At 48.5% G+C, this 25,893-nt stretch overlaps 3 protein-coding genes across 4 annotated transcripts; 1 reads left to right on the plus strand and 2 right to left on the minus strand.

Moving 5' to 3' along the window:
* Positions 1 to 177: 177 nt before the first annotated feature.
* CSTF1 (cleavage stimulation factor subunit 1) lies at positions 178 to 9,569 on the minus strand. The gene is made up of 7 exons (XM_030288443.4): positions 9,252 to 9,569; positions 7,900 to 8,061; positions 6,876 to 7,071; positions 5,376 to 5,653; positions 3,850 to 4,047; positions 2,898 to 3,288; positions 178 to 1,638 (listed from the first exon to the last, which is right to left on the minus strand). The coding sequence occupies exons 1-7, from the start codon at positions 9,369 to 9,371 to the stop codon at positions 1,379 to 1,381; spliced, it is 1,605 nt and encodes a 534-aa protein (XP_030144303.1). The 5' UTR covers positions 9,372 to 9,569; the 3' UTR covers positions 178 to 1,378.
* A 682-nt stretch (positions 9,570 to 10,251) lies between these two features.
* On the plus strand, positions 10,252 to 15,384 carry AURKA (aurora kinase A). Of its 2 annotated transcripts, none has more exons than XM_030288445.4 (8): positions 10,252 to 10,505; positions 11,135 to 11,414; positions 11,930 to 12,005; positions 12,620 to 12,811; positions 13,054 to 13,192; positions 13,523 to 13,671; positions 14,227 to 14,401; positions 14,695 to 15,384. In XM_030288445.4, exons 1-8 carry the CDS (start codon positions 10,452 to 10,454, stop codon positions 14,878 to 14,880), a joined length of 1,251 nt encoding a protein of 416 aa, XP_030144305.1. In that variant the 5' UTR covers positions 10,252 to 10,451; the 3' UTR covers positions 14,881 to 15,384. The 2 variants fall into 2 exon arrangements, with proteins under 2 accessions (XP_030144305.1, XP_030144304.1); XM_030288444.4 differs by having other exon boundaries at positions 10,316 to 10,511; positions 14,695 to 15,049.
* Positions 15,385 to 15,796: 412 nt separating this feature from the next.
* Positions 15,797 to 21,065, minus strand: FAM210B (family with sequence similarity 210 member B). Its single transcript, XM_032751961.3, has 3 exons — positions 20,861 to 21,065; positions 18,889 to 19,061; positions 15,797 to 17,862 (listed from the first exon to the last, which is right to left on the minus strand). Exons 1-3 carry the CDS (start codon positions 20,999 to 21,001, stop codon positions 17,646 to 17,648), a joined length of 531 nt encoding a protein of 176 aa, XP_032607852.2. The 5' UTR covers positions 21,002 to 21,065; the 3' UTR covers positions 15,797 to 17,645.
* Positions 21,066 to 25,893: the final 4,828 nt, after the last annotated feature.

Genomic DNA, 25,893 nt, shown 5'->3' on the forward strand with positions numbered 1-25,893 from the left:
TCATTATTTAAATAAAAATCTCCCACATTCCACATTTTGAGTATGTAATTGTACCTGATTCAGGTGGAACACATCAAATGCATCATTCCAAAGTCCCCAAGCCCCAGCCTCCCATATTTGACCATTTCTCCTTTGTTATACAGAAAATAAATACAATTCCTTCTTTATGTATCAAAGAGCTTTTTAAAAGGCAATCTTTATTTAAATACAGATAAAGTTGTACCCTCACCAGCCCTTGACAATTCCTCAGTGTAATGGAAATTAATCCAGCAGCAAGAACCACCTCACATTAAAAACCCTCACAAAGGCAAGTGCTGAGCTCTGACCAAAGGAACCTCCCAGCTGTGATGCCCAAGAGCTCTGCACGAGGAGGCCTCAAAAAACAAGTTTAAGACTCTGCTCAGGCAGATCTCTGGGAGAATAAGTAGTGAATCTTCCAACTCAGAGAAGTTGTAAGCACAGTTTTTCAACGATGGGCACTGGGTTTGTGACTAATTAAAAAAGAATGTAATTCAAGTGCTGTGTAACAGACACAGATGAAGATTTCTCAGTGACATTTCTGAGGTACACATACAAAAGTTCAGATGCAGAAGTTTCTTTCTTTGAGAGGATATTAAAGGTCTCTAAGGCAAAATTATTCTTGTTTTCACCTGCAGCAGCACTGTCACATTTTAATTGCAATGCGGATATTCCTTAAAATTATTAGGAATTCGTTTTGAGGTCCCACTTGTTAAGATAAATTCAAAAGAGGATGAGATGAAGTCTGACTTTAACACAAGAACTAGAACACCATTTCTTGAATTCATCTAAACAATTAAAAATCCTGTCTGAATTGTTATGGCACAACTGAGAACCGAAGGCCTACTTGGCCAATAAACAAAAACCACAAAAAAGAATTCACCAAAACCCCAGACTGAAAGATACAAACCAGAGCTTTACAAACAATGAATTGTGGCTGAAGGCAGCTTAAGGCTTCGTTGAAGTTTCTACACCAAGTTCTGCTGCTCTTTGTGTGATCTATTCTCTAGCAGAGTTCAGTGGGATTGCACAGACACGACACAGAGCAGAACTGGCTCCTTCTGAGAGGACACAGTCCCATTACCTTGTGTGTGATTCACAGGCAGGGGGAACAAGCTTAGCCCTTTCTGCCAGGACCATTTTATTCTCCACCCCCTCCCTTCAGTACAATTAGAGATGACTTACAAAAATTAAACCACGCACACTAATAAAAAAAATTAGTGTGGGGTGAAGAGTCTCAATATTTGTTACATTCCTGCCACGTCTGACAGAATCCAAAGGGGCCCAGCACGGCATCCCCGGAGGCAGCAGCACCATCACACAGGGGGAAGGAGCTGGAATTGCTGCTGGAGAGCTCCCCTCAGTCTGTGGTGGACCTCCTGTACCAGAACCTGGCCCTGTAGTCGTCGCTGCAGGTCATGAAGCCGGGGTTGGTGGGGGAGTGCACGATGCAGCGCACGATGCTGTTGTGGCCCAGGGACAGGAGGTTCCTGCGCTCCGCAGTCCGGGAGTCCCAGCAGCACAGGCTGATGGTCCTTTCGTCTGGCAGCAGCACGTAATCCTCTGTGTGGTTGAACACAGCCTGAGTCCTGTGCACCTGGCGCCCACTCAGACCTGCACCTAAACACAGGCAGCAGAATTGGGACTTTTACAAGTTTTCATAGCTAGGAATCATTTTCTGTTACTAGCAATTTTCTATCGATTTTCCACAAGCAACAGGTGGTGCAGTAACAAATATTCCTTTGCAGCTGAATCACGGGACCAGAAAGATTTGAGTCCAGCCTCTGCCCCATCCCCACCTTGTCACCAGCCCAGAGCACTGAGTGCCACCTCTAGGTGTCCCTTGGACACCTCCAAACCTCCCTGGGCAGCCCCTGCCGAGGCCTGTCCACCCCTTCCATGGGGAAATTCCTCCTGCTGTCCATATATATATATTCTAAAATTCCTCAGGGGACAGAAGGAATACCTATTCCAGCTGTGCCATGTCCAATCCTTTACCTAAGAGTATTTCTGCCTGATATTTTTGCAAGAGGCTTTCAGCTGCGAGCAAGGAGAAAGAACACAGAGAGGAGGCACAGAGTCTGCTGATCCCTGAGGACTTTTCAGAGTATTTCTCACACAGCACATGCTGTATGAGCTCCCTGGCCATACCTTCAGGTAGGATGTGTTTCCCACAGAGCCAGGGCACTGCACGGATGCTCCCGGGATCCTGCCCGCGTTTCCCGGGAAGCTGCTGCTCCCTGCTGGCCGGCAGCAGGAGAGCCGGACTGCACAAAGGGACCTACAGACCCCAAAACCTGACACACACTATTCCCAGCATCTTCTGTGCTGCTACTGCTTAAGCACATCAGTGCCTGATCCCAAAGCCTCACACACAGCTATTGTCACATGCAAAACTTCCACAGCCTTCATTATTCCCTAATTGTTGCTGAGATCCAAGCATGGCACTGTCAGCATGCTCCAAGGATGACTACCTTGCATATAACTGCATCCTTGGGAAAAAAAAATACACAAAAAAGGGAACAAAGCAGCTGCAGGTACATTTCAGAGTACTGCTATAGAGCCACAGAGTTAATGCTTAAATCCACTGCCCTAAAGTAGCTTCAGTGTTTCTTCTTACTTTCCCTCAGAGATAATTTCCCTCCAGAACAATGAAGCGAGTAATGATGTCAGAAAATTCTCCAAAATCTACTCAGACTAAAATATGTTTACAATCACAGCTTCTCTTCTGGAATTGGTCTAATGGAAATGTTTCCAAAAATTCTGGGCAATTTATCCTCAAAGCAGCAGTTTCTCCATTGCCTTTAGGAATTCTTATTTTCTGACAGCATTTCCAGCCCTGCCATGGCTCAGCACCTGGAAAAGAAGGTGTCACATACCTGTGTATTTCACCAGCGTCCGACCAGTGGATATCTCCCAAAGCTTAGCCACAGAGTCTTTCCCACTGGACAAGATATACTTGGAATTTTTGGAAAAAATAGCAGAACACACTTCAGCTCCATCGTGTGCCTTCTCAAAGGTGGTGATGCAGCGGTTGGAGACGCCATCCCAGAGTTTGATGCAGCCATCCTTGCTGCCTGTCACGTACATGTTGGCGCTGGCGTTGTAGTTGACGGAGCAGATGGCGTCGGTGTGCTGGTCCTGGGGGTTGCAGGACACGAAGCACTGGAAGGTGTTGATGTCGTACAAACGAAGGGTTGGGTGCTGGGTCCCCACCAGGATGAAATCTCCAGAAGGGTGGAAAGAAATGGAACGTAACATCTCTGCTTCCTGTTGGAGTCAAAACACATGGCGGGGTGAGGAAGGAAAAAAGCTGAACTGGAAGGGTCGGTGCTGGTGGTGGTAACGTGCTAAAAACCTACTGGAATTATCAGCATATGGAAGATGTTTCCATATTATTATTATCAGCATATGGAAGATGTTTCCATATTATTATTATTATCAGCAAATAGAAAATGTTTCCTGTGGGATTGAAATGATAGGCTGCCTGTGGCCATACTCTAGTTCTTGTCCTAGATCACCCAGCAGTGCCCCCTTATTTTAGGATATCACACCCCCCCAAGCCCACCAGCTAATCCAAAATGCTCCTCCAAATCAAAGATAACAGAATTTACTTCCAAATTAATTCAGATTAGAGTTGGTCTAATGAATAAAAAGCTGACAGGTTCTAGACTTAACTACAAGTGTCTGTGATGCACAGAATTAAGACACAATCTCTGTAATGTCTGCAAATGTACCTGTGTGCTCCTCACCCTCCTGAGGCACAGCTCAGCTCACACCACCTCAGCACTCAAGACATCTGAGCTTTGGCTGCCCTGAGCAGTATCTCACCTGGATGTATTTGAAGGCTCTTTTGGCAGAAGGTTTTGAATAATCAAACAATTTAAGTGTGTAGTCCCTTGAGCCAGATGCCAGGATCTGTTCTGTTGGGTGGAAAGCTAAACACGTCACTTCATCCACGTGATCGTACAGAGTCCGGATCACAGGGTGGTTCTCCATGTTCTGCTGTGCTGTCTCATTCATCATGACCTACAAACAACATTCAACATGTTGCTGCTCTTGGAAAATAAAGCAGGTTTTTGACAGGAAAAGTAGGTTTTAGGCTTGCCAGAGTGGCTGAACTGCAGCTTCTCTCTAACACAACCAGACACACAATCTGTTCCCTTGGTTATCTGAAGGCTCTTTGTAGGTCAACAAATAAGATCCCTGTGTTTTTATGAAGGTCAAAACAACTTGGCTCAAGGACAAACTACTTCAGTAGCAAGAAAACACCACCTTCATAAACAGCCCAAAGCAAAACACTGACTGCTGGAAGAATCGAGAGAAGCTGCACCAAAACTGCAGCTCTCTGCTGAGAACTTGGCGTGTGCTCTGTGCAAAAAAATCCCACTTTTCACTGCCACCTGGTAACTGCCTTGGAGAAAGATAAAGCACATCAATGTGTAAAACAGTTCTGAAATAACCAGTGAAAACACAGGCGGCCATGGGGGCTGCAGAGGCCCCATGGGTTTAGCATGAACTGTGCTCAGCCATGATCAGCACCCAGAAGAAGCCACTTCTGGCTCAGCTCTCTCCCTGCTGCCAAGGGTGACACCAGTGTCCTTGCCCTGGCTCTTCCTCCTTCTAAGGGACTTTATGAGCAGCTGGAGTAGGCAATATGTTGAGACAGGTATTTAGTACAACCCACTTGAGGCGGCCACAAGGCACAGATATGACATGGAGAGAACTCCCAGAGTGGTTACAATCCAATATCCCAATGGGAATGGCATGGAGAGGATATTTCCAGAGTGATTAAAATTCATTATCCTAATGGGCATGGAATGGACAGGTACCAAAAGGGATTACAATCCATTATCCCAATGGGCATGGCATGGACAGGATTCCCAGCATGGTTACAACCCCTTACCTTGATGGGCATGGCATGGACAGAATCCCCAGATTCCCAGGCCTATTATCCCAATAGGCATGGCATGAACACAATTCCCAGAGTGTTACAATTCATTATCCCAATGGGCATGGCATGAACACAATTCCCAGAGTGTTACAATTCATTATCCCAATGGGCATGGCATGAACACGATTCCCAGAGTGTTACAATTCATTATCCCAATGGGCATGGCATGAACACAATTCCCAGAGTGTTACAATTCAGTATCCCAATGGGCATGGTATGAACACAATTCCCAGAGTAGTTACAATTCATTATCCCAATGGGCATGGCATGAACACAATTCCCAGAGTGTTACAATCCATTATCCCAATGGGCATGGCATAGACAGGATTCCCAGAGTGTTACAATCCCTTACCTCGATGGGCATGGCATGAACACAATTCCCAGCGTGGTCACAATCCCTTACCTCGATGGGCATGGCGCTCTTGGCCAGCATCCTCTCGGTGTCCAGGATTTTGATGGAGGCGTCGGCCGAGCCGGTGGCGATCAGCTGCCCGTCCCTGCTGTAGGTGGCCACGCGGCAGGGCCCCTTGTGGGAGGTGACGTAGCAGGTCTCGTACTCGGAGGCCTCGGGGGACATGGTCTGCACGTCGGCGTCGAACTCCAGGTCGATGCCGGTGCCCGGCGCCACCGTGTCCGAGCGGCCGATGGCGTACTGCACAGCGCTGTCGTCGTTCTCCATGCCTGGGGACAGCAGGGTGGCACTCAGGGCTGGCAGCCCTCCCCTCAGCCTGCCACGGCTCCAGGGAAGGTTTGGGAAAGGCAGTCCTGGGGGAGAGCTGAGCTGGCACAGCAGGGTGGGTCACACAGCACTGGGCAGCAGTGAGGGAGATGGGCTGCACCGGAGCAGGCTCAGATCCTCAGGAGCTCTGGGAATACCCCCAGTGAGGACTGGGAAATCAGTCACTGACCATGCACAGGCCTCTGGTCGGCTTTTCACAGAGGAGCAATAAGCTCCAATACTATTACATGAGTTTTAAAGTAAAAAACCAAAAGTATTAACTGATTCTTTTCCTATTTATTTGCTCTGAAGCCATACTGTCCCAGCACTGCAAGAGAAAAAACTTGCTGGTCTTCAAGCCCACTTCCCAGACTTTTATCTTTATTTTCAAGATCCAGTTACAGACTAGAGTTCAGCCTAGAGGTGGCAACAGAGCAGACGTAAGAGTTTTCAGCCCAGTGGTGATCTTTTTGCTGCTTTCATCTGCTCATTTCAAGTTTAGAATTTGCACTTCAAACAGACACAAAGCTTCACAGACTTATACCCTCAGAACTCAGCTAGTTCAGGCAGCAGAACCAGTTGAGTTACACATGGTGTCATGGCCAGAGCTCCTTCCAGGACTTGGTCAGCTTGTTCCAAGAGCAGCTCAGGGGTTTTCCCTGTTCTCCCCACACTGTGGCACTTCCAGAGGGAAGTACAGGGAGAGAACAGGTGACAGCCCTGCTGAGACCCCAGAGTGTGCAGCTGTTTCCTGGGGACTGATCTATAAAAGCCAGCAAGGATTGCCAAGGGAAGGACTTGCTCCCTCTCCAACACTGCCAGGAACAACCAGACAGGAATTATTTCTTTCTCAAGTCAGCAGAACTATAAGGCTGAGATTTTCCTTCAGATCTGGGGGCTCAGTGATCCCATTCACTGGGGTGTTGCCACTCACCCAGAACCCCGAGTGTCCTTAGAGGAGTTCAAACAGATCTGGGCAACACTCAGGGATCTGGTTTGCTGTTAATCAAACAGGAATGCCCTTCATAACCCCACAGAGGCAAAGGCTGTACCCAAATGTACAAGTGCTGTGCTATTACCAGACACCACCTTTGCATCAGAGGTGTCTTTCCAGGGACACCAACCTCTTACTTCGCTGGGGAATTAGAAACTAGACTTTTATGTCAGCTTTTGATTCCAGCTTACCTAACTTAATTAAGTGCAGCAGTTGTTCAGAGGGTGCACACACAGACTGTGGTTTGATCTCATTTATCAAGCCATTGGCAATGTTGATGTATCCATCATAGAGCAGCTGACTAATTATCAGTTTGTAAAGTTGCTGACGATCTTTCAAACTGACTTTTGTCCTATACATTGTGAGCAGGGACTGCCTTGGGGGGGCCTGGAACGAAGAACAGAAATCACATACAAGAGAGTTGCACGAAACCACCAGAACCTTGGAACAAATCTCAGGGCAGGCACCAAATATTGCTGTGGTTTTGGTGAAAAGCAGAGATGGGGAGAGGAAAGTAGGGGGGGAAAGAGGAGGAAAAAGGGAGAGAAATAAGAGGAAAGGGGGAAGAAAAGGTGGGAGAAAGGGAAGGAAGATGGGGAGAGGAAAGTAGGGGGGAAAGAGGAGGAAAAAGGGAGAGAAATGAGAGGAAAGGGGGAAGAAAAGGTGGGAGAAAGGGAAGGGAAAGACAGGAGAAAGGGACGGAAAAGACAGGAGAAAGGGACGGAAAAGACAGGAGAAAGGGACGGAAAAGAAGGGAGAAAAGGAAGGAAAAGACGGGAGAAAAGGAAAGAAAAGGGAAGGAAAAGACTTGAGAAAGGGGAGGAAAAGACTTGGGAAAGGGGAGGAAGACAGGGGAGAAAGAGGAGGCAAACGGGAGGAAAAGGGGGAGGTAACAGGGATGAAAAAGGGGGAAAGGGAAGGAAAAGGGGAGGAAAAACCTGTTGCGCTGGCTTTCTGTGTGCCTGCAAAGCTCGGCCGCAGACCGCCCGCACTCGCTGAGCGGCAGCGGAGCCGGCAGCACGATCCGAGCGCGCCGGCCGGTGCTGCCGGCGGGCCCGGGCTGCCGAGGATGGATGGATGGATGGATGCACGGAGCGCGCACGACAGCCCCGCGCCGGCCCCGCCGCCCGCCCCGCGCCCTCCCCGCCCTGCCGGCGGCCCGCAGCCCGCGCGGGGCGGTGCCGGGGCCGCGGTGCGGGCGGTGCCGGTACGTACCGAGCCTTCCTTCTGCCGCCCGCGCTCTGCCCCTAAGATGGCGGCGGGCGCGCGGAGCGCATCGAGCGGCGGCGGCGGCAGCGGCGGGGGCGGCCGGGCCCGCAGGACGCTCCTCCGCGAAGGCTGCTGCATCGAGCGCCCGCACATCGATGGGAGGCGGCTCTTGGGGGGGGGGAACGGCACAACGGGGCGGCGTCACGGCAGCGCCACACCCCCCGCGGCACGGCCGAGGGACCCCCCCGGGGCGGGGGGACAGACCCCCGGTCCCGTTCTGGGGGTTCCGGTCCCGCTCCGGGGGGCCCGATCCCGCTTTGGGGTTCCCATCCCCAATCCCGCTCGGGGGGGCCCGATCCCGCCTTGGGGTTCCTATCCCCCATCCCGCTCCGGGGTCCCGATCCCGCTTTGGGGTTCCCATCCCCGATCCCGCTCGGGGGTCCCATCCCCGATCCCGCTTTGGGGTTCGCATCCCCGATCCCGCTCGGGGGTCCCGATCCCGCCTTGGGGTCCTCATCCCCGATCCCGCTCCGGGGTCCCGATCCCGCTTTGGGGTCCCGATCCCGCTTTGGGGTTCCCATCCCCCATCCCGCTCCGGGGGTCCCGATCCCGCTCCGGGGGTCCCGGTCCCTGATCCTTCTTGGGAGTCCCGATCCCGCTCGGGGGTCCCGATCCCGCTTTGGGGTTCCCATCCCCGATCCCGCTCCGGGGGTCCCGATCCTGCTACGGGGGTCCCCGGAGCCCCGACTCCGTTTCGGGGGTCCCGATCCCGCTTCCATATCGCGTTTCGGGGGTCCCGATCCCCAATCCCTCTCCGGAGGTCCCAATCGCGCTCCGGAGGTCCCGATCCCCAACCCCCACTCCCCCCCGGGGGATCCCGGGGTCTTTCTCCCTGTTCCCCCTCCCGGGGGTCCTGGAGGATCCCTCTCCCCATTTCTCCCCTTCCAGTCTCTCCACTCAGCCCATTCCGGGGGTCCCGCTGCCCATTCTCCCTTTCAGGGATCCCGGGGGTCCCGCTGCCCATTCTCCCTCCCCATCCCTCCCTTCCGGGGCCGCCGAGGGTCCATCCCCCGTTCCCCTTCCGGGGCCAGCGGGGCGCGGGGAAGGCCGCGGAGCCGCTCTCGGGGCGGGGGAGCGGCGCGGGCCCGGCCCCCGGCGGGCGCGGGGGGTGAGCCCGGGGCTTCTTTTGTGTCGCAGCCGCAAAGCTCCGGAGCGCCGCTTCCGCCAGCGCCCGGATCCCAAACACGGCGACGTGAACGGGCTGGGAATGAAGCGGCTGGCGCGGCTGCCCAGCAGCGCTGCGGGCGGGCCCGGCCCCGGCCCCGGCGCAAACCGTCCCCGCCCCGAGTGCTACTCACGTCAGCCTCGAGGAAGGGCAGGCGGAGCGGGCGCGGGTCGAGCAGCGGGGCTGCCATGCCCCCCATGCCCCGGGGCAGCTGTCGTCTGTCACACGCTGCAGCGACACGGCGACCCGACATCTTCTTTTTACCTATCCTGAACCACTTGTAAACACCGACACACACAACCAGGCTCTCCTTCGCTCTTGTTTTCAGCACCGCGGAGACAGTGAACTTTTCAGTGCCTCGGCTCGCAGTTCTTCACAAGCCCCGAGCGGAGTTTTCCTCGCGGGGACCCGCGGGGCAGCAGCGCCTCACGCCGCGCTCGCTGCGCTGCTCGCGGGCCGCGTTCGCTGAGCGGCCGCGCTGCCGCTGTCCCGCCGCCTCCAAGGGGTGCGCGGGTCGCTCGGGCCGGGCCGGGCGGTGCCTTGGCGCTCGGCGCTCGCCCTGAAGCGCTGCCGCACGTGGCGCTGCCCGGGGCCGCACCGGGGAGGCTCCGGCCCTGCTCGGCCCGTCCGGGGGGGGCACGCACACAATGGCCCCGCTGGCGCTCGGCCCCACGCGCGCTGGCGGCAGCGCCGCTGCCCGGCCTCGCCCGGGGGTGGGTGGGGGTGATTCGGGGGGGAGTCCGGCGGGAGCGGGACTGACCTGGCGGCGCTCCCGGGGCGCGGAGCGGAGCGGAGGCGGCGGCGGCCACAGGTGGGAGCGCGGCGCGTTACGCGATTTGCGTAGCGGAAGCGGCGGCTCGGCCCGGCGGGAAGTGCGCGGGCGGCGCGCGCCGGGGTGGGGGGGGCGGCGCGGCGCTACGCAAAGTGCGTAACGCGCCGCACGGCGACAACGCCGGTGGAGGGGCGAGGCGCGTGCGCCCCTCGCGGCGCGGCGGAGCGCGCCTGGTAACCAATAGGCGAGCGGGCCGCCCGCGGGAAGAGCCAATCAGCGTGCGCGGGCCGCGGGAGGGCGGCCAATGGCGGGCGGCGGGGGTTTAAAGGGGTATTTAAGGCGCGGCGGTTTGAATTCAAACAGCTCCGGCGGCCCTGAGGCGGCGGCTCCGCGCTGAGCGCCGGGCCCGAGGGCGGGCAGGGGGAATCGGTGATGGATCTCTGCCGATAAACTGTGGGGATTGATAAGGGACCCGCCATTTCCTGTGCTCCGCTCGCTGAGCCCCGCTGGCTCCCTCTCGCCCTCAGCCAGAGCCGCTTGGGCCGCTCCCGCTCTGGCGCTATGGACAGGAACATGAAGGAGAACCACGCCGCCTGCCCCGGCCGCGCCGCCAAGGTAAAGGTGTGAAATACGCAGTTTGTGTTCCTCTTCCTGAGCAATTTCCTCTGCTGCATCCTTGGGCTCGATGTGTGGGAGTTTGCCATTAAAATTCTGCTCGGTTCGGGGAGTGGTGGTTTTTCGTCTTTACTTGGTGGGTTTGTTTCTCCCCATCGCATATTAATTAGTAATATATCTTTCAGTACCTCTCTCCTAGAGAAAACAGAGACCAGAGGTGATTTTTAAAATTATTGTTAATATTAGTGTACCTTATTAAATGGGGAAATCCTCCTTATATTGCAAGTATTTAAGAGCCCTTAAAGAGAAAGTGTGTATTATCAAATTATTATAGATACAGTTTTTAAAAGCAAGTACTTTGTACATGTGCAGCAGTGCTCAAGATCACCCTTATTATTGTATTTTTTTCTATTTAGAAATACAGGCACTTTCTCAGTATTTTATATAAAGCCAAATAGACCTAATAAGTTTTTGGAACAGCATAAACAAAATTTTCTTTTAATCAACTAAATACATGATTTGTAGTGTTTCTGTTAAAGTGCTTCTGTGTGGCTGTGCCATCCTGAATGGGGCCATGAGGGTTGTGCTGTGCTGTTGCACAATTAACGCCTTCTCCTTTCTCTTTGAAGGTCGCCAATCCCATCGGGGATGCCCCCAGACGTGTCCCCGTGTCGCAGCACTCAGCCCAGAGCCGCTCACTGACCAGTGGAGCTCCAGCCCGAGTTCTGTGTCCTGCAAACTTCGCCCAGCGAGTCCCTGTGCAACCCCAAAAACCTGTTCTGTCCACCCAAAAACAACCCAGCGACCAACCAGCGCAGCAGCTCCGACCCAAAGTGCCCCAGCAGGCTGCTGTGAGACCTCAGGTTGCAAGCAAGGGCAGTGAGAAACCTCCCCAGGCTGCAGCACCTGGTAATTCTGAGGATGATTTCGTGTGATTGCAGCTGTGACACTCCTAAAGCTGCTGCTGATCCAGGGGCAGTCCTGCAGGGAAGTTCTTGGTTGTGCCCCCAAACAGAAGAGCAGCACGTGGTTCACCTCTGGTGTCACTGCACCATCCTTACGAATTTACCTCTAAATTAACAGAGATAAATTAGGGACATTATGGTGTTAAAAACTTGTAGGTGCTCAGCAGACAGCTCGGAGTTATTGTCATTTGCATTCAGACTTCACAGGTTTTCCAAGTGCCCAGGGATGCTTTTGTTTGGGGAAGGGGAAAGAATTCATGGAGTTTTATGCTCCATAAGCTTTTAAAATTGCATTTTGCCAGCACTGTTTCTTCTCTAGCAGTCAGCCATGCTAGTTTGCTTAAAATGTCATTGAATGGATTCTAAAAACTGCTTCAGATGATGCACAGGGGTTAGATTTGTTCCTGTGTGTGTGCCCATGAGTCTGGTTCACTAACTGATTTCCTTCTCTGTACACAGCACAAAATCCTGAAGCAGAAAGCACCTCTAAACAGAAAACTGAAGAGACCAAGAAGAAAAGTGAAGAGACTAAAAAGTAAGTTTTGTGCCTGAATTCTAGATAACTGAGCCCTACTGGAGCCCCTTTGGCTGTGGAGCCTGGTGACCCCCACGCTTTGCAGACACCCCACAAGGAAAAGCAGCCTTTGACCTGATAATTGTCAGGCACAAGGACTTGCTGTAATCTAAAGAAAACTTTGGGCTAAGTGCAGAGTGGCTTTTCCCATGGGAGAACACTGATTGCTGCCTCAGTCACTAGATGTACTCCTGAAAACAAAGCCTCCTTCATCTGGGCAGGAGGCTGGAGTCTATTTTGGGATGAAACTGGATTTGTTTATGGCAACTTTAAATTGTTTTGCCATGCCCTGGTGATGTGTCTGGGTTAGGAGTATCTGAAGGAGCCCAGCTTGGTAAACAGTCTTCATTTTGTAGTAGTGTGGTTGGTGTAGTGTCTGCCAAAGCTTCAGGAGGAAAGAAAATAGTTTTCACAGCTTCCTTTTGAAAAAACTCAACGCCTTTGGTCTCTTGGTGTTTTCTTAAAGACTAAAATCTAGTTTAGAGCAGTAAGCATCTCTTGAACAGGAATGTTATAAACTGAAAATTTGAGTCAAATCCAACACAACTATCCAGCTTTTAACTTTCCTCTTGCAGAAGGCAATGGTCCCTTGATGATTTTGAAATTGGTCGTCCTCTGGGGAAAGGAAAATTTGGGAATGTGTACCTGGCACGTGAAAAACAGAGCAAATTTATTCTTGCACTGAAAGTGCTCTTTAAAACACAGCTTGAGGAAGCTGGTGTAGAGCATCAACTACGAAGAGAAGTGGAAATACAGTCTCATCTTAGGTAAAGTTCAGTGACTATTTACTCTGCTTTGTTTGCATCCAAATAAACAAGGTAACCTTGGTTATGATGAGGTTTCTTCTTTTTTTTTTGTTTTTGTGTGTTGTGAGCTGAAGGAACACGGATGAGCTGAAATTCCTGTGCTTGCCTTGAAAGTGGGAGGGAGCAGGCCAAAGGTTGGAAATTGGGAAATTGAAGGCTTTGGCAAACACCTGGTTCAGAAGAACATTGAAATCTCTTTGCAGGCACCCCAACATTCTCAGATTATATGGCTACTTCCATGATGTGACAAGAGTCTACCTGATCCTGGAGCACGCACCTCGTGGGGAAGTCTACAGGGAGCTTCAGAGGCTCAGCAAGTTCGATGAGCAAAGAACTGCTACTGTAGGTTGTTCCAGCTTCCTCTCCATTCCTGTATCTGGGATATCTGCAGATAGAGCCAGCTCTTCAGATCAAGTTCTGTATTCTGCTGGGGGACACTGAGATTCCTTAGCTGCTAGTTGGCATCTGGGCAGGGAATAATTGGGAAGAGTTAGGGCTGTGCAGGAATTTATGTTCAGAATTGCTTAATATTGCAAGGCACAGCCTGTATTGCCAGGCTTCAAGTGTTAAGGAATAATTGCTTTAAAATTATAATTATGGCTCCAAAAGGCTGTGCTGCAGCCAGATAAACTCAGGTGACAATATCTTAAAGATTATTCTTTCTGCACCCAGTACATCACAGAACTTGCAGATGCCCTCTCCTACTGTCACTCCAAGCGTGTGATCCACAGAGACATCAAGCCAGAGAACTTGCTGCTAGGATCAAATGGAGAGTTAAAAATTGCTGACTTTGGGTGGTCTGTGCATGCTCCATCTTCTAGGTGAGAATTCAGACTCTTGTGCACTGGAATCCTTCTGTAGTGTCAGTTTTATCACACAGTTGTGGAAGGGAAGGTATGTGGGAACTTCTTGAAATACTGGGGGAAAATGCTGCTATAACAAAGGGCCTAACAGGCAACTGGTGTGACAGAGGAGGGTTGTTAGCCTGGTTTTTAGTTCAAACCTTGCTGACCTTCAGAGGAAGGCTGGTGTAGGGTTACTGTGCTCCCTGAGATGACAAACCTGCTCTTGGACTTGGACATTACACTGGCAATTTGGTTATTTCTGAGAAGAGTGGGAAATGGCACCTGAGAAGGGAGGAACAGGTTTGTTCTAGCACGTGTGGGGAAGAAAGCTAAGACTGAGGGACTGAGATACTTTCAGTAGAAGTAGAAAATGTCCTGCTGGCTTTTCTTTCCCAGCTGTTCTGGTGGTGCTGAGTCCATTCAGGTGGACTGCACTAAGGTACAGATGATTGCCAGCATTAGTTCTTATCTGACTCTTGAAATAGATCCTCCAATTATCTTAATCAATGATTAACTCGGACTGTTCTTCAGGAGAACAACTCTCTGTGGGACACTTGACTACCTGCCTCCTGAAATGATTGAGGGAAGAACACATGATGAAAAGGTGGATATTTGGAGTCTGGGAGTTCTGTGCTACGAGTTCCTTGTAGGGAAACCTCCTTTTGAAACAGAAACCTATCAAGAAACCTACAGAGCTATTTCCAGGGTAAGTGCCAGTGCTTATCTGGATTAGCTGGGTCATGCTTTTAGTTCTAGAAAGGTTTCAGCAAACTTAAGTTTGAAACAATGAAAAAAAAACCAAGAATATACAAATACTTTCACAAGCAATGAGAAGCTTGTTCAGGGTTACAATTAAATTATTTTACCTCCATAGGCAGAAAGTGCAGAGCCTGCAAGGCTGGCACAGCTTTCAGAAGGTAACTTGGAGGTTGAGTGGTTCTATCATTTGGTTATTGCTAAAGAACTTTTGCATAATTTTACATGTCTTTTTTTCCTTAGGTGGAATTCAAGTTTCCTCCATTTGTAACAGAAGGTGCAAGGGATTTAATTTCCAGGCTCCTGAAGCACAACCCCTTCCATCGCCTGCCCCTGAAGGATGTGCTTCTCCATCCCTGGATCACAGCAAACTCTACCAAGATTCCCACCAGCAGGAAGAGTGATGCTGCTGCCCCATCCAAAACATAGTTTTAGGAGGGTGACTTGTGGGATGGACAAGAGGAGCCTTGTACTGTGACTACTGTAATGCTTACAAAAGGAAAAGCAGGTCTTGGAATCTAGTGGCAATTGGGATGCAAATCCTTGGGTTGGCTGGTGTCTTAAACTCGAATTGCAGCATAAAATTATTTGACTTTTAGCTGCAATTTGTGGAATATTTAATGTACTTGAAATCAGTTCCATGTGAGCCAAGTTTGCTGGTGCAAGTATGAAGCTGTTGGAGCCTCTTGTGCTGAAAATGGTTTGTTGTTCCAACACAAGGAAGTTGTTCTGGCTTATGGAACAGTGCAATATCCTGGAGATGCCTGCTCCTCCCTCCCTGGGCTGCTCAGGGTGCCTTACCTGTGGTGTAACCTGAAACTGAGCGAGGGGAATGCCTTTTTCAAATGTTCTAAAAATGATGTGGCAAATGGTTTTGTCTCTAGTTTTAAATGTGAGCACTCAATTTGTAAAATAAAGAATTGTTACACTGCACCCAGCAGGGTGAGGTTCCTTGTGGCACTGCTTGGCTCAGCACCAGCACAGCTGGACTCCTGTCCCAGAGGTGAATTCCCAAAATGTAATGCCCACCTCTGTCAAAAAGGCAGCTCAAAGAGCTGGTACCACACAGTCATTCACTGTCCCACAGTGAATTAGAATTGCAAAGTAAGTACCAAATGTGTACTTAAGCTGCTTGGTTTATTGACAGTTTGCCCTGCTCTGTCCTTTTTCCAATCAATTCTTCAAAGATCTCCCATCTGATAACATTTTTCAGCCCTTTCTCTCAGAAGTACTGTCAGATTATGTTGGGTAACAGCAACAACACCAGATTAAGACATTCCTTAAAATGGTCCAAGGGTCCAAAATCAAGGCCAACCCTTTTCCAGAAAAACACTTTAAAGCAAACTAAGAGAAAGCAATTTATTGTCTTTTCAGAATAAGATTTTGCTATTTTACAAACAGTTTTTAAACATGATCCTTCTACAAGCAAGGATTCAAGAATTCAAAATATATTCTCAAATTAATTTAAAATATACTTTGCAAAAATCTTCATCTAAACAAATTGCTAGTAGTTTATACAACCACATAAGTAATCAGAATTCTGGCTACACCTTCTATGAAGCTGTTTCTTTACAGCAATAAAACTAGTGCTGGTGCCTTCTACTGAATTTGAATGATTTCATGACTTTGAAATAGAAACTTTGACTATTCCTTCTTTATCACATTTAAGACAAAACATCCTTCTCAGAAATTATTCTAACTAAAGTAAACAAGGCTGCCTCAGAGTAACTTTGGAATTCTTATCCTTGGTCCGCAAGAAACTTGGGCCTTCCTGTGGGGGAAAGGAATTAAGGTGCAATTTAATGTTCTGGTTGAAGAGAGGCAAGAAGCTGCTCATAAGTTATTTGCTCCTCCTTTCCTCCTCAGCCAACTCTCATCAAAACTCCACCCTTTCCTCCTCTCCATTCACTAAATTTTAGCAAAAGTAAAAAGTTATTTCAGGGTATTTTCCTACTATTTCTTAAAGCAGAGTTCTGTATAATCAGATCTGTCAGAGCCACCTTGGGGTAAGTGCAAGCACAAAGAGAATTGAGAAAAGAGCAGCCAGCAGTCCCAAACAGCCCCAGCTCTCGCTCAGGCCTGAGCCCAAAACTCAGGCTAACCCCAGTGTGGCACTGATTTACCTGTTTTAGGATCAGTCTTCAGGCTGAGTGGAAAGTGGAATGTGTACATCCACATCTGTAACTACATTCTAACACCACACTGTCCCCATAAGCAAAGGCAAAACCCCCTCATTGCTACATTCAGCAGTCTCAGCCCAAAGCACGGGAATTCTTCCTGGGAAGCTGGGAATTGGAATGTTTCCACTTCAGGTGCAAAAACTCAAAGATTTGAGTTTCACCCACAAGAGCAGAAAGCTGCTGGGGGTTAGTTTTAAGATACAATAAAAAACATGTTTCCAGTACAAAGCCAAATCTCAAAATAATAAAGCCCCCCCAGCTTCTCTCTGCCTTGATGCTGTTTGGAGTATGTTCACATAGGTAATTCTGGTTTCACTGCTTTCAGAAGGCTCAGGATTTCTTCTGAGTCTACAGACATTTAAAAACAAAAGGACTTTAGTAAGGCTGGCTCCCAGCCAGCACATTTTCAAACAATGGAAGCAATACACATAATTTCAGAACAGTGCTTCACCAAGTGTGACTAAACCAATTATAACAGCAATAATTCATCATAGGGGTACTTCTACTGAAGCGAGTTCAGTGCTTGTGTTGTGCTGCAAGAAGGGCTATAATAAAAGCCTCTTCTAACAACAGGAACACCCACCTGCCACTTTAGATTCCAATACATACTCTTATCAGGAGAACTGTCCATGTAGTGAGATATTGTTTATTCTGCTGGAAAGAGAATCTCACAGTTTCTCAGCTCCACAGTAATAAATGAAAGCTATGACTCTGTTTTGAAAAGAAAAAAACAAAAAGGCTCAAAAGCTGGCTTATAAAGACCCAGAACTGTGCTCATTGTCAAGCATTTATATTCCCGCTTGAAGCGCAAACCAGATCCCATTTGAACAGGTTTTTCCTACGAACAAGCGGCAAAAGTGAAAGGAGACAAGGACAGCGCTTTTCACAGTGCCACTGACCTGAAAGAACGAGTAAGAAACGCGGGATGAGATGGACCTGAACCCAGCCAAGCCTTTCAAAGCAACTTTTCACCTGAGGAGCTGCGTGGCTGCGGAGCAGCGAGGCGGGCAGGGCTCAGGGGCCGGGCGCGGGCGGTTTGAAGAAGCCGGCCTTGCGGCAGTAGCGCACCACGAAGGGCACGGACACCACGGTGATGCTGATGCGCACGGGGGCGAAGAGCTTGTGCACAGCGTAGGCCAGCACGAAGGTGCTGGTGCCAGCTGCCATCCTGGACTGCAGAGAGGCCTCGCTGAAACCCAGCTTCAGCAGGATGGCATTCACGTCCACGCCGCTGCGCAAAGAGGAGACGCTGCTTTAGGTTAAAAGTATAAAATATGAATTTTGTTCACAAAATTTCACGTGTCACGGCTCCTACTCAGCCTTTAGAGATGAAGTTTCTCTGCAAAGTGATTCTTAAAGAGTTACTGTGAATTTGTGTTGGAGTTTCAGCTTCCCAAATTTGACATTAAACTGTGTTCTGTGTCTTGGGGAAATTTATCACCCAATGGAAACCAAATGAGGTACGTGCTGCCAGGCTTAGTGCTCTGATACAGGCGTACAAAATGACAAACTATCTAAAATCCAGCACGTGAAGGAAGTGCTGAGGATATCAAATGGGCATAATCCACCAAATTCATTAATACAGACAGCAGGGATTCAACCACACCTGAAGGAAAAAAAAATGTTGTCACCCTGTGCCACAATGTAGTAAACAGGAGAAATCAGGCTTTCACATAGTCCCACTGGAGTCAGGAATAAGCAGTAGGGAATGTTTGGAGTAACACGTTCCCCTGTCTCCTCAGCTGGAATACCTCATGTAATTGATGCATTCCCACAAAGCCACACACACAATTCCCCACCTGACTCCTGTACAGTTCTCTCACATTTTCACTCTAATCCCGTTCTAGTGGCTGTTATTTTCTGCAGTTCAACTGCACAAACTGTGTTCGACACCCAGAAAAATACCTTTATCTCTAAGCCCCAGAGCACTTTTGCGTGGCTCTATCTCTCCAGACCAAGCAAGAACAAAAGATATCTGCAAAACAAGTACACTTTCTGCCTGGTCAGTTATGTTGGTGCTGTGTGTGCTGTTTTCCCTGCTGATGAGCCTCTGCCAAATGACCATGTACAACTCTCCTGTCTCATGCTTGATGGGAGATCAGGTACATTTATGGACCCATCCATAATCGAAATTCAGGAGGTAACTATAGGTTCAATAGGCTTTAAGTGCCTGTCTCCTGTCAGAGATAAACACAATGGTAAATATATTTTACTTTTACTACTACCTACAGGTGACAGACAGCTGTACAAACCTCACCTTGACACAGCCAGGTAGAAGATTCCCAGAGATACTAAGGAAATTCCAACATGGAAGGAAACCCCTACAGCACCATATTCTTTAAAAACTTGTTTTAGCTGCTGGGATTTGTCGAGTTTCTTGTTTTCAGCACTGGGATCAGTGGCTGCCTTTTTGAGGGGTTCAGCTGCATCCTAAAAAGAAAACAATTAAAAGTATTTGTTAGCATTAAGCACAAGATCATATTTCAGTTAGCTGAAATTATGAAAGAAGTGTCCTGCACACAGAGTGATTTGGGAAGACAGAAACTCACTTCTGCTTCTCCACATCAGCACAGCGGATGCTGTGGCAGAGCCCAGACAAGCTCCCTTCTCCCAGCTATTCCTGTCAAAGGAATGCACTGATCTTGGTGTAAATTCTTACACAATTCAGGTTTCATAATTAAAACCAGGTTATTTGATCCAAATGTGTGCCAAGGCACACCCACACAGCTGCTGGAGCCATGAGACTGAGGTGTGAGAGCTATTTCCTTCCACCCCCTGCTCAGCTTTACCCAGTGACTCCTCGGAGCAGGGCTTTTTGTTCCAGGGATAAGCAGCCAGTGCCACTGGAAGTCCCTGGTACCACTTAACAACAGCTCCCTAATGGAAGAAATCCAAAGTTTAAGCTCCTATCAATCACCCTAAATGGATGAGCTGATCAAGGAAGAATTTCAAGTGCTGACAGCAACAAGCAACTCTGTTGCTCCGGTGTAGAAAACAACTTCAGGGACATGCCAGGGCTGGTGTCAAGAGCCCAACTGCAGTGAAAATCTTTGTCACAGCAGAAGTCATTGGTAGATTTTTATTTGGGTACATTTCAAGTGAAGAAGTTCATACCAAACCATATCCCAAAGCAATCTGAAAAGAAATCAAAGGAGGGCAGCTGTGTTGGCAGCCCTTGGAAACTCCCCATGCTCGCCAGAGAAGAAATACTGTCAGGAAGAAAACATTTCCACAAAAACCTCAGGATTTGTCTCTAATTAGACAGCAATTGCAAGGAAAGATTAGAGGTGTCCTCTCCTTCCAGCTGAGCTCAGCAGCAGTTGTGACAATGTGACAGCCACCACAGGACAGGTAGAGCTACCAAGTGCCTGCCACCACTGTCCCACACTGGTTTCAAGGCATATAAATTAGTAGAAACATATTCTTGACTAATTATTGGACTTGCTAAGATTGTAAACTAGCATACAAGACAGTCTTAAAATCCTCAAGCACACCACCCGCCCAAACCCCATATTTGTTTGCTGTTTTTCTCTTTTGTAATTATTTCTGTTACTTTGTATTCCATTTTGACAGGAAGTCAAATACAGAAACAGGAAATTGTGTAGCTCAGCTTATCCTGATTCTTGTAGTTTTAAAACTTTAGATTTTTGTTTTGTGGCTCATGAGCTCTTGGTCTTAGGGATGGATCATAAGGACTGAAAAACTGCTTGTTCTGATCTTCCGAGTCCATTCCAATTCCCCTGTATTCACAGGCTCACACACCAGGAATTGTATTGAAGCAAAATGTTAGAAAAGAACCACTAAAACAGATATTATTTAGAGAACCCAGGGCAGTCATGTACGGAATAATGTCCAGCTTAGCAAGTAAAGCTGCTGCCTATTTCCATGTCACTCTGCCACAATATTTCAGCTAAAAAGCCGATTTTATTCGCATCACTCATGCGATTTAAAGCACGGAAACACATGTAAAACGAGGCACATTCGCAGCGAGGCAGCAGAAACCACGCTGCGAGTGACGCTGTGGGCACTAACCCGCAGCAAGCTCACACCGCCAATGTCCCACCAGCAGGTGCAAACGGCTCCCACAGAAACCGCCATAAACGCGACTGATTGCTCCCACAGGGGATGGGAGAGGGGGCACGGAGGTGACAAAGAACCCAAAGGCAGCGGCAAGAAGCGGAGGAGCCGCGGTCGGGGCGCTCTGAGGCGGCCCCGCTGCCCTCACGTACCTCGGCGCGGGCGCGGCGCGGCCCCGGCGGGAGCGCGGCCCGGGCGCGGAGCGGGGACGGCGGCACCGGGGACAGCGATGGGGACAGCAGCGGGGACAGCGGCACCGGGGACAGCCGGGACAGCCGGCACAGGCGGTACATGGCGGCACCGCCGGCACACGGCAGCGGCCCGGCCCCCCGAGCGGCGTGACGGGCCGGGCACACGCCGCGACCGCCTCCTTAAAGCCGCAGCGTTCGGTTCGTGAGGCGCGGATGGGCCTCGGGCGCCTCAGCGGTGCGGCAGCCGCACATTCTCTCTGCACCCTCTGCCACAGCCTCCCCGCCAAGGATTCCCATATAATATCCCTCTAACATCCTCCCTAATCCCTCCCTCTTCCTTTTTGAATAATTTCCCCTCATCATGTCACGCCAGGCGCTTATAAGTGGTCACAGAGCTACAGTTGGACTGGACCCACAAGGATGATCCAGTCCAGCTCTGTGCTTTGCACAGGGCACCCCAACAATCCTCAACAAACGAGAGGGATTGTTCCTAGCGACAGGGTGAGGGGGAATGCTGCAAATGTGGAGAGGGGAAATCCACAGCCCAACAATCCCACCCTGGCATCCCTGGGAGATCCTGGAGCTCTCAGCCAAGGGCTGTGCCCATTCCCTGGGCAGTGCCAGCACCCTCTGGGGAAGAACCTTTCCCTAAACCCAACTGAAACTTACCCTGACACAGCTCCAGCTGTTCCCTGGGTCCTGTCACAGCTCCAGCTGTTCCCTGGGTCCTGTCACAAGTGCAGCATCTTCCATGTGGCCTTGCTCAACTTCACCAGGTTCACACAGTCCCACCTCTGAAGCTTGTCCAGGTCCCTCTGTGTGAAAAATGCATATTTTATGATTGGCTTTTTGCAAATATTACAATGAATATTATATGTGTAATGTTAGAAACTTATGCTGTATTAGTTCTCTTAAGTAGTGTGTTAAATATAGTTTTAGGTTCCAACATAATGTTAAAATAGAGACTATGTATGTGGGGGGAGTTTTCTTTTTAGGAATGGATACTCGCTTTGAGGAACACCTAAATCTTCCAAAGGAGAGGAATTTATGGCTTCTTATCAGAAGAAGCTAATTTCTTCAGGCCTTGCTCAGGATCGAAGATGCCATGGGAGTTAAAGGACACAGATGACATACAACAGACAGAGTTTCTTGTTTTAAATAGAATGTATGCATAACCATAAAGGATGTATGAATATCCAACAAGTGCATTGTTTTAAGGTTATTCCTTTGTTCACAAGCCATGCTTTCTGTGACTTAGTGTCCGAGAGCATCCGGACATCCGTAATTCTTTGCTTTTTATTGTCTTGTAATTATCCTAACTCTAAACTTTATTATTCTAATTGTATTACTATTTTTATAACCATTTTATTATTATTAAACTTTTAAAATTTTAAAAACCAAGTGATTGACGTTTTTCACACTCTGGATGCCATCCCATTCCTCCAGTGCATGACCACCAGACACAGCTGGTGTCAGCAAGCTTGCAGAGGGTGCCCTCATAGCTGTGATCACAAGGGTTTCATCCCTGCATTTTCCTAAAATGGCTCTGTGCCACTGTGTTGGAACTCAAAATGTCCCTCAGACATTTTTGGAGGCTCCAGGCCTTGGTCAGAAGCTATGTGTTTTCTGACAGGTGATCTTGGCGTGGCAGTGCTCTGAGCAGAGCACACTACAACTTTGCTCATTTTCTTTCTGAATAATATAAAAATCCCAGGAGTTAATTCTGGTCTCAGGAAAGGAGATGTCAGTGGCAGCTCTGGGCTCTGCACAGGGACACTGTGTCTGTCTGGCAGATCCATCAGAGCCACTGTGGGACAGAGATCACGGAGCTGCTCTCCTGTGACAGATGTGCTGCTGCTGCTGGACATCCAAAAATCCTGGGCAAGTGCAGAAAAGAGCAGGAGGTCACTTAATGAGGCATGAAAGCATTAGGGCTGGCAGCTGTATATGCACAGCCTGGCTGGCTGCTGCCTCCAAAACTCAGTGGGAGGTTTTGTTTGGAGGCAGGAAGGAGCAATATGATAAACACCCAGTGATATATGCTCAGTGAAAAAGGAGCGAACAGCCAGGCTGGAGACACCTTAATGTGAAGATTGTTTATAAGAAAAAGACATTAGCTCTGTCCTGCTTATTGTAACTTAAAAGGGAGAAGATGCAGCTTTCAGAAACAGCTCAAGGAAAGGCTTCTCCACTGACACACGTATTTACAAGTACATCTCAAAATGTTTTGGTGTCTACACTAAATATAAGATAAACCAAAAAAAAAAGGGTGCTGCAAAATGCTAAAAAAAGCACAGATCTCAACAGTGTGTTCTGCAGCCCTGAAACAGGAGTGTGGGGTGTGGAGATGTGAACCCCAATTCCAGATGGCTCAAGGATGTGTTATTTAAAAATAAACCTACATTACTGACACACTTTATCTATTACATTCATACTCTGTCTGAACCTTTGTTCTAGCTCTCAGCCTGTCTCTACATAGATAAACTCTTATTTTCCAGTTGCAATTTTCCAACAGCCAGAGAGTGCTGCTCTGGTTTTGTGTTATTTGTGTTATTGCAGCCACTGTTTATCATCAGTAAAAGGAAAGCTGGGAATTGAGCTGAGAGTTATTGAAGAGGCAGTAGGTATAATGTCACCAGGAGATGCATTTGAATTCCTGTGAGGCAAAGATTTTTCCACAAGGACCATTCTCTGTAATTTGTCAGAAAGGTTTGTCATGTTTTTATCAGAATGTGTATAATGTAGTAACATAAGGGGTACTCTTTATCAAGGTATCTATTATAAACCTCTTAGACAACAATTCCCTTTCCATAATTTGACTTTCTGATGTGAACATCTCCCTTGGTTTGACAGTGCTGTAGGAACAGTGACAGAACTGAAGTGTGCTCTAATGTGCAATTTCTGTAACCAGAAATCCAGGATGCAGAGTTGTTCAATCTGTGCTTTGCTGAGAGTCCAAGCTAAATAAAACCACTGCTGCCTGTGGAACTCTGCAGTGAGCTGCTTTAGGGGTTAAATCCATTTGCAGGGATAAATGTGATCAGTAATTCAGTAACAGCTTGGGAGAATGTCTTAGCCAACCTACAAGGATGTTTTGATGATGAAGAAATCTTAGAAGTCCACTAAGTTTTCTAAATGGCGTGAGAGCAGATTCATTACATGCTTTTAGAATTATTTAATCTACAAATAATTTAGGGATTGTGAATGTGCTGGTACCAAAATTTAATGCCTTCTAATGGACACGTAGGAAGTGGTTCCTGTGTGAGAGTGGGAGGCAATTTCTTCTTCGTGCTGGAAGCTGTGTCATTTAACATTATTACAAATGTAGTAATGTCATGCATATAAATGTAATGAGATGAGCTGCAAACTGATCATGAACCTCATTTAGAACAGAAGGTAAGGTAAATTTTTTTCATATTATAGTAAATTAAGGGCATGGCATGTGAACTAGTTTTAAGTGGCCCTGTTCTTTAGTACATTGGCTCTTTCACATCGTGTTCCAAGAGTGTTTGAATCATGAAGATGAGATAATGGGGCTAGCTGATAAGTTGAAAAAGAATAAAAATGATCCTAGGAAAGGAATATCCATATGCAGTTGATAAACATATTTATTAGTGAAGTTCTGGGTCACGGATCCTCGAGTACATACAATCAGCTTTCAGGGACATCTTTCTTCTCAAGCAAAGCCAGCAGAAAGTCATTAACTCTTGGTATCTCCTGTTCAAACGGGGGAAGACTGCAGTGCTAGGACTGCTAAATCCAACCAAAGCCAGCCCAGGTATTTTCATCTTTGAGAGGACTTCAGGGCAAGAAAAAATTCTCAACAGGACAGCAAAGAAGGAATTACTTGTTTAATTTCCTGGAAATCCTTGAAGAATGGGGCTGTGTGGGCCCGTCCTGGAGATGTGGGAATCCGTGACTGTCCAAGCAAGGGGAACTGTGGGTTCAACCCAAATCCTCCTTAATGGGGCAATTTATATGATGACTTGTGGGATCTCTGCACGAGGGGGGATCTCCCCTACCCAGCAGGTCTTGCTCTTTAACCCCTTGGTCTGTCTGGGCAAAAAGAGGTGTGAGGTCAGAGCAGAAGAAAACTGAAGTGAGAATGTCCATATTGCTCCTGTGGATGGGTTTTGCTGCTGATTCCCTGTGTGAGGGAGCAGATGGGTGCTGCTGGGCAGCGAGGCTCGCTCCCTCTCTGGGGAGGAAGCAGAATTCTTTCAGCATCTTTGTCCCGAAGCTGCGGGAAAAAGAAAAACCCTTCAACAATATGATTAGTGTTACAGAATCAAGGCATTACTTCATTTCTGGCCAGGATGTTGTTCTGGCCAAGAAGTATCACAGAAATCATTTCATCTTCACACAGCCCAGGTATGCAGAGAAAATCATTCCGCGACACACGGATTTTACTGGATTTCCCACCAATTTTATGCAGTCAAAACCCACAGAGATTCATTGGTTCAATGTTCATTGGTTGCAAGTCCCATAGTTCTTAGTATTTGGTTTCCTACTGGTTACAGATCTCTTCTGATGCTAATTTGGTCCTCATTCTTATCTCTTCTTCCCCAGACCTGGAGTCTCAGACACCCCGGGGCTGTTGTTTGGAGCTGATGGTTCATTAATAGCCATTGCTGGATGTTAATCCTTTGAGTATCTTCTGTGCTACTCTCAGTCTGTTGACACAATGCCCATGGAAAGAAATTCGAATTCCCTTCCACCGGGGCAAAAGCGAACAGAAGTTGGACTTGATGATATCAAAAGTCTTTTCCAACCTAGTTCATTCTGTGATTCTGTGGGAACTGACTAAAATTATAAAATAAAAAATAATTAAAGTTGCTTTATTTCCCAACACCTTGGCTGACACACGGCAGCAGCATTAATTCTCCTCTCCACAAGATCCTCCCCAGCGATTCTCTGATGAGACATTTTTCCATTTGGCTGGTGTGATGTGCAGCCTTTTGGATCTGTGTGAGTGCAAATCACATCCTGCTGGG

Source organism: Taeniopygia guttata, chromosome 20 (genome assembly GCF_048771995.1).
Source record: "Taeniopygia guttata chromosome 20, bTaeGut7.mat, whole genome shotgun sequence".
Lineage (NCBI taxonomy): Eukaryota > Metazoa > Chordata > Aves > Passeriformes > Estrildidae > Taeniopygia > Taeniopygia guttata.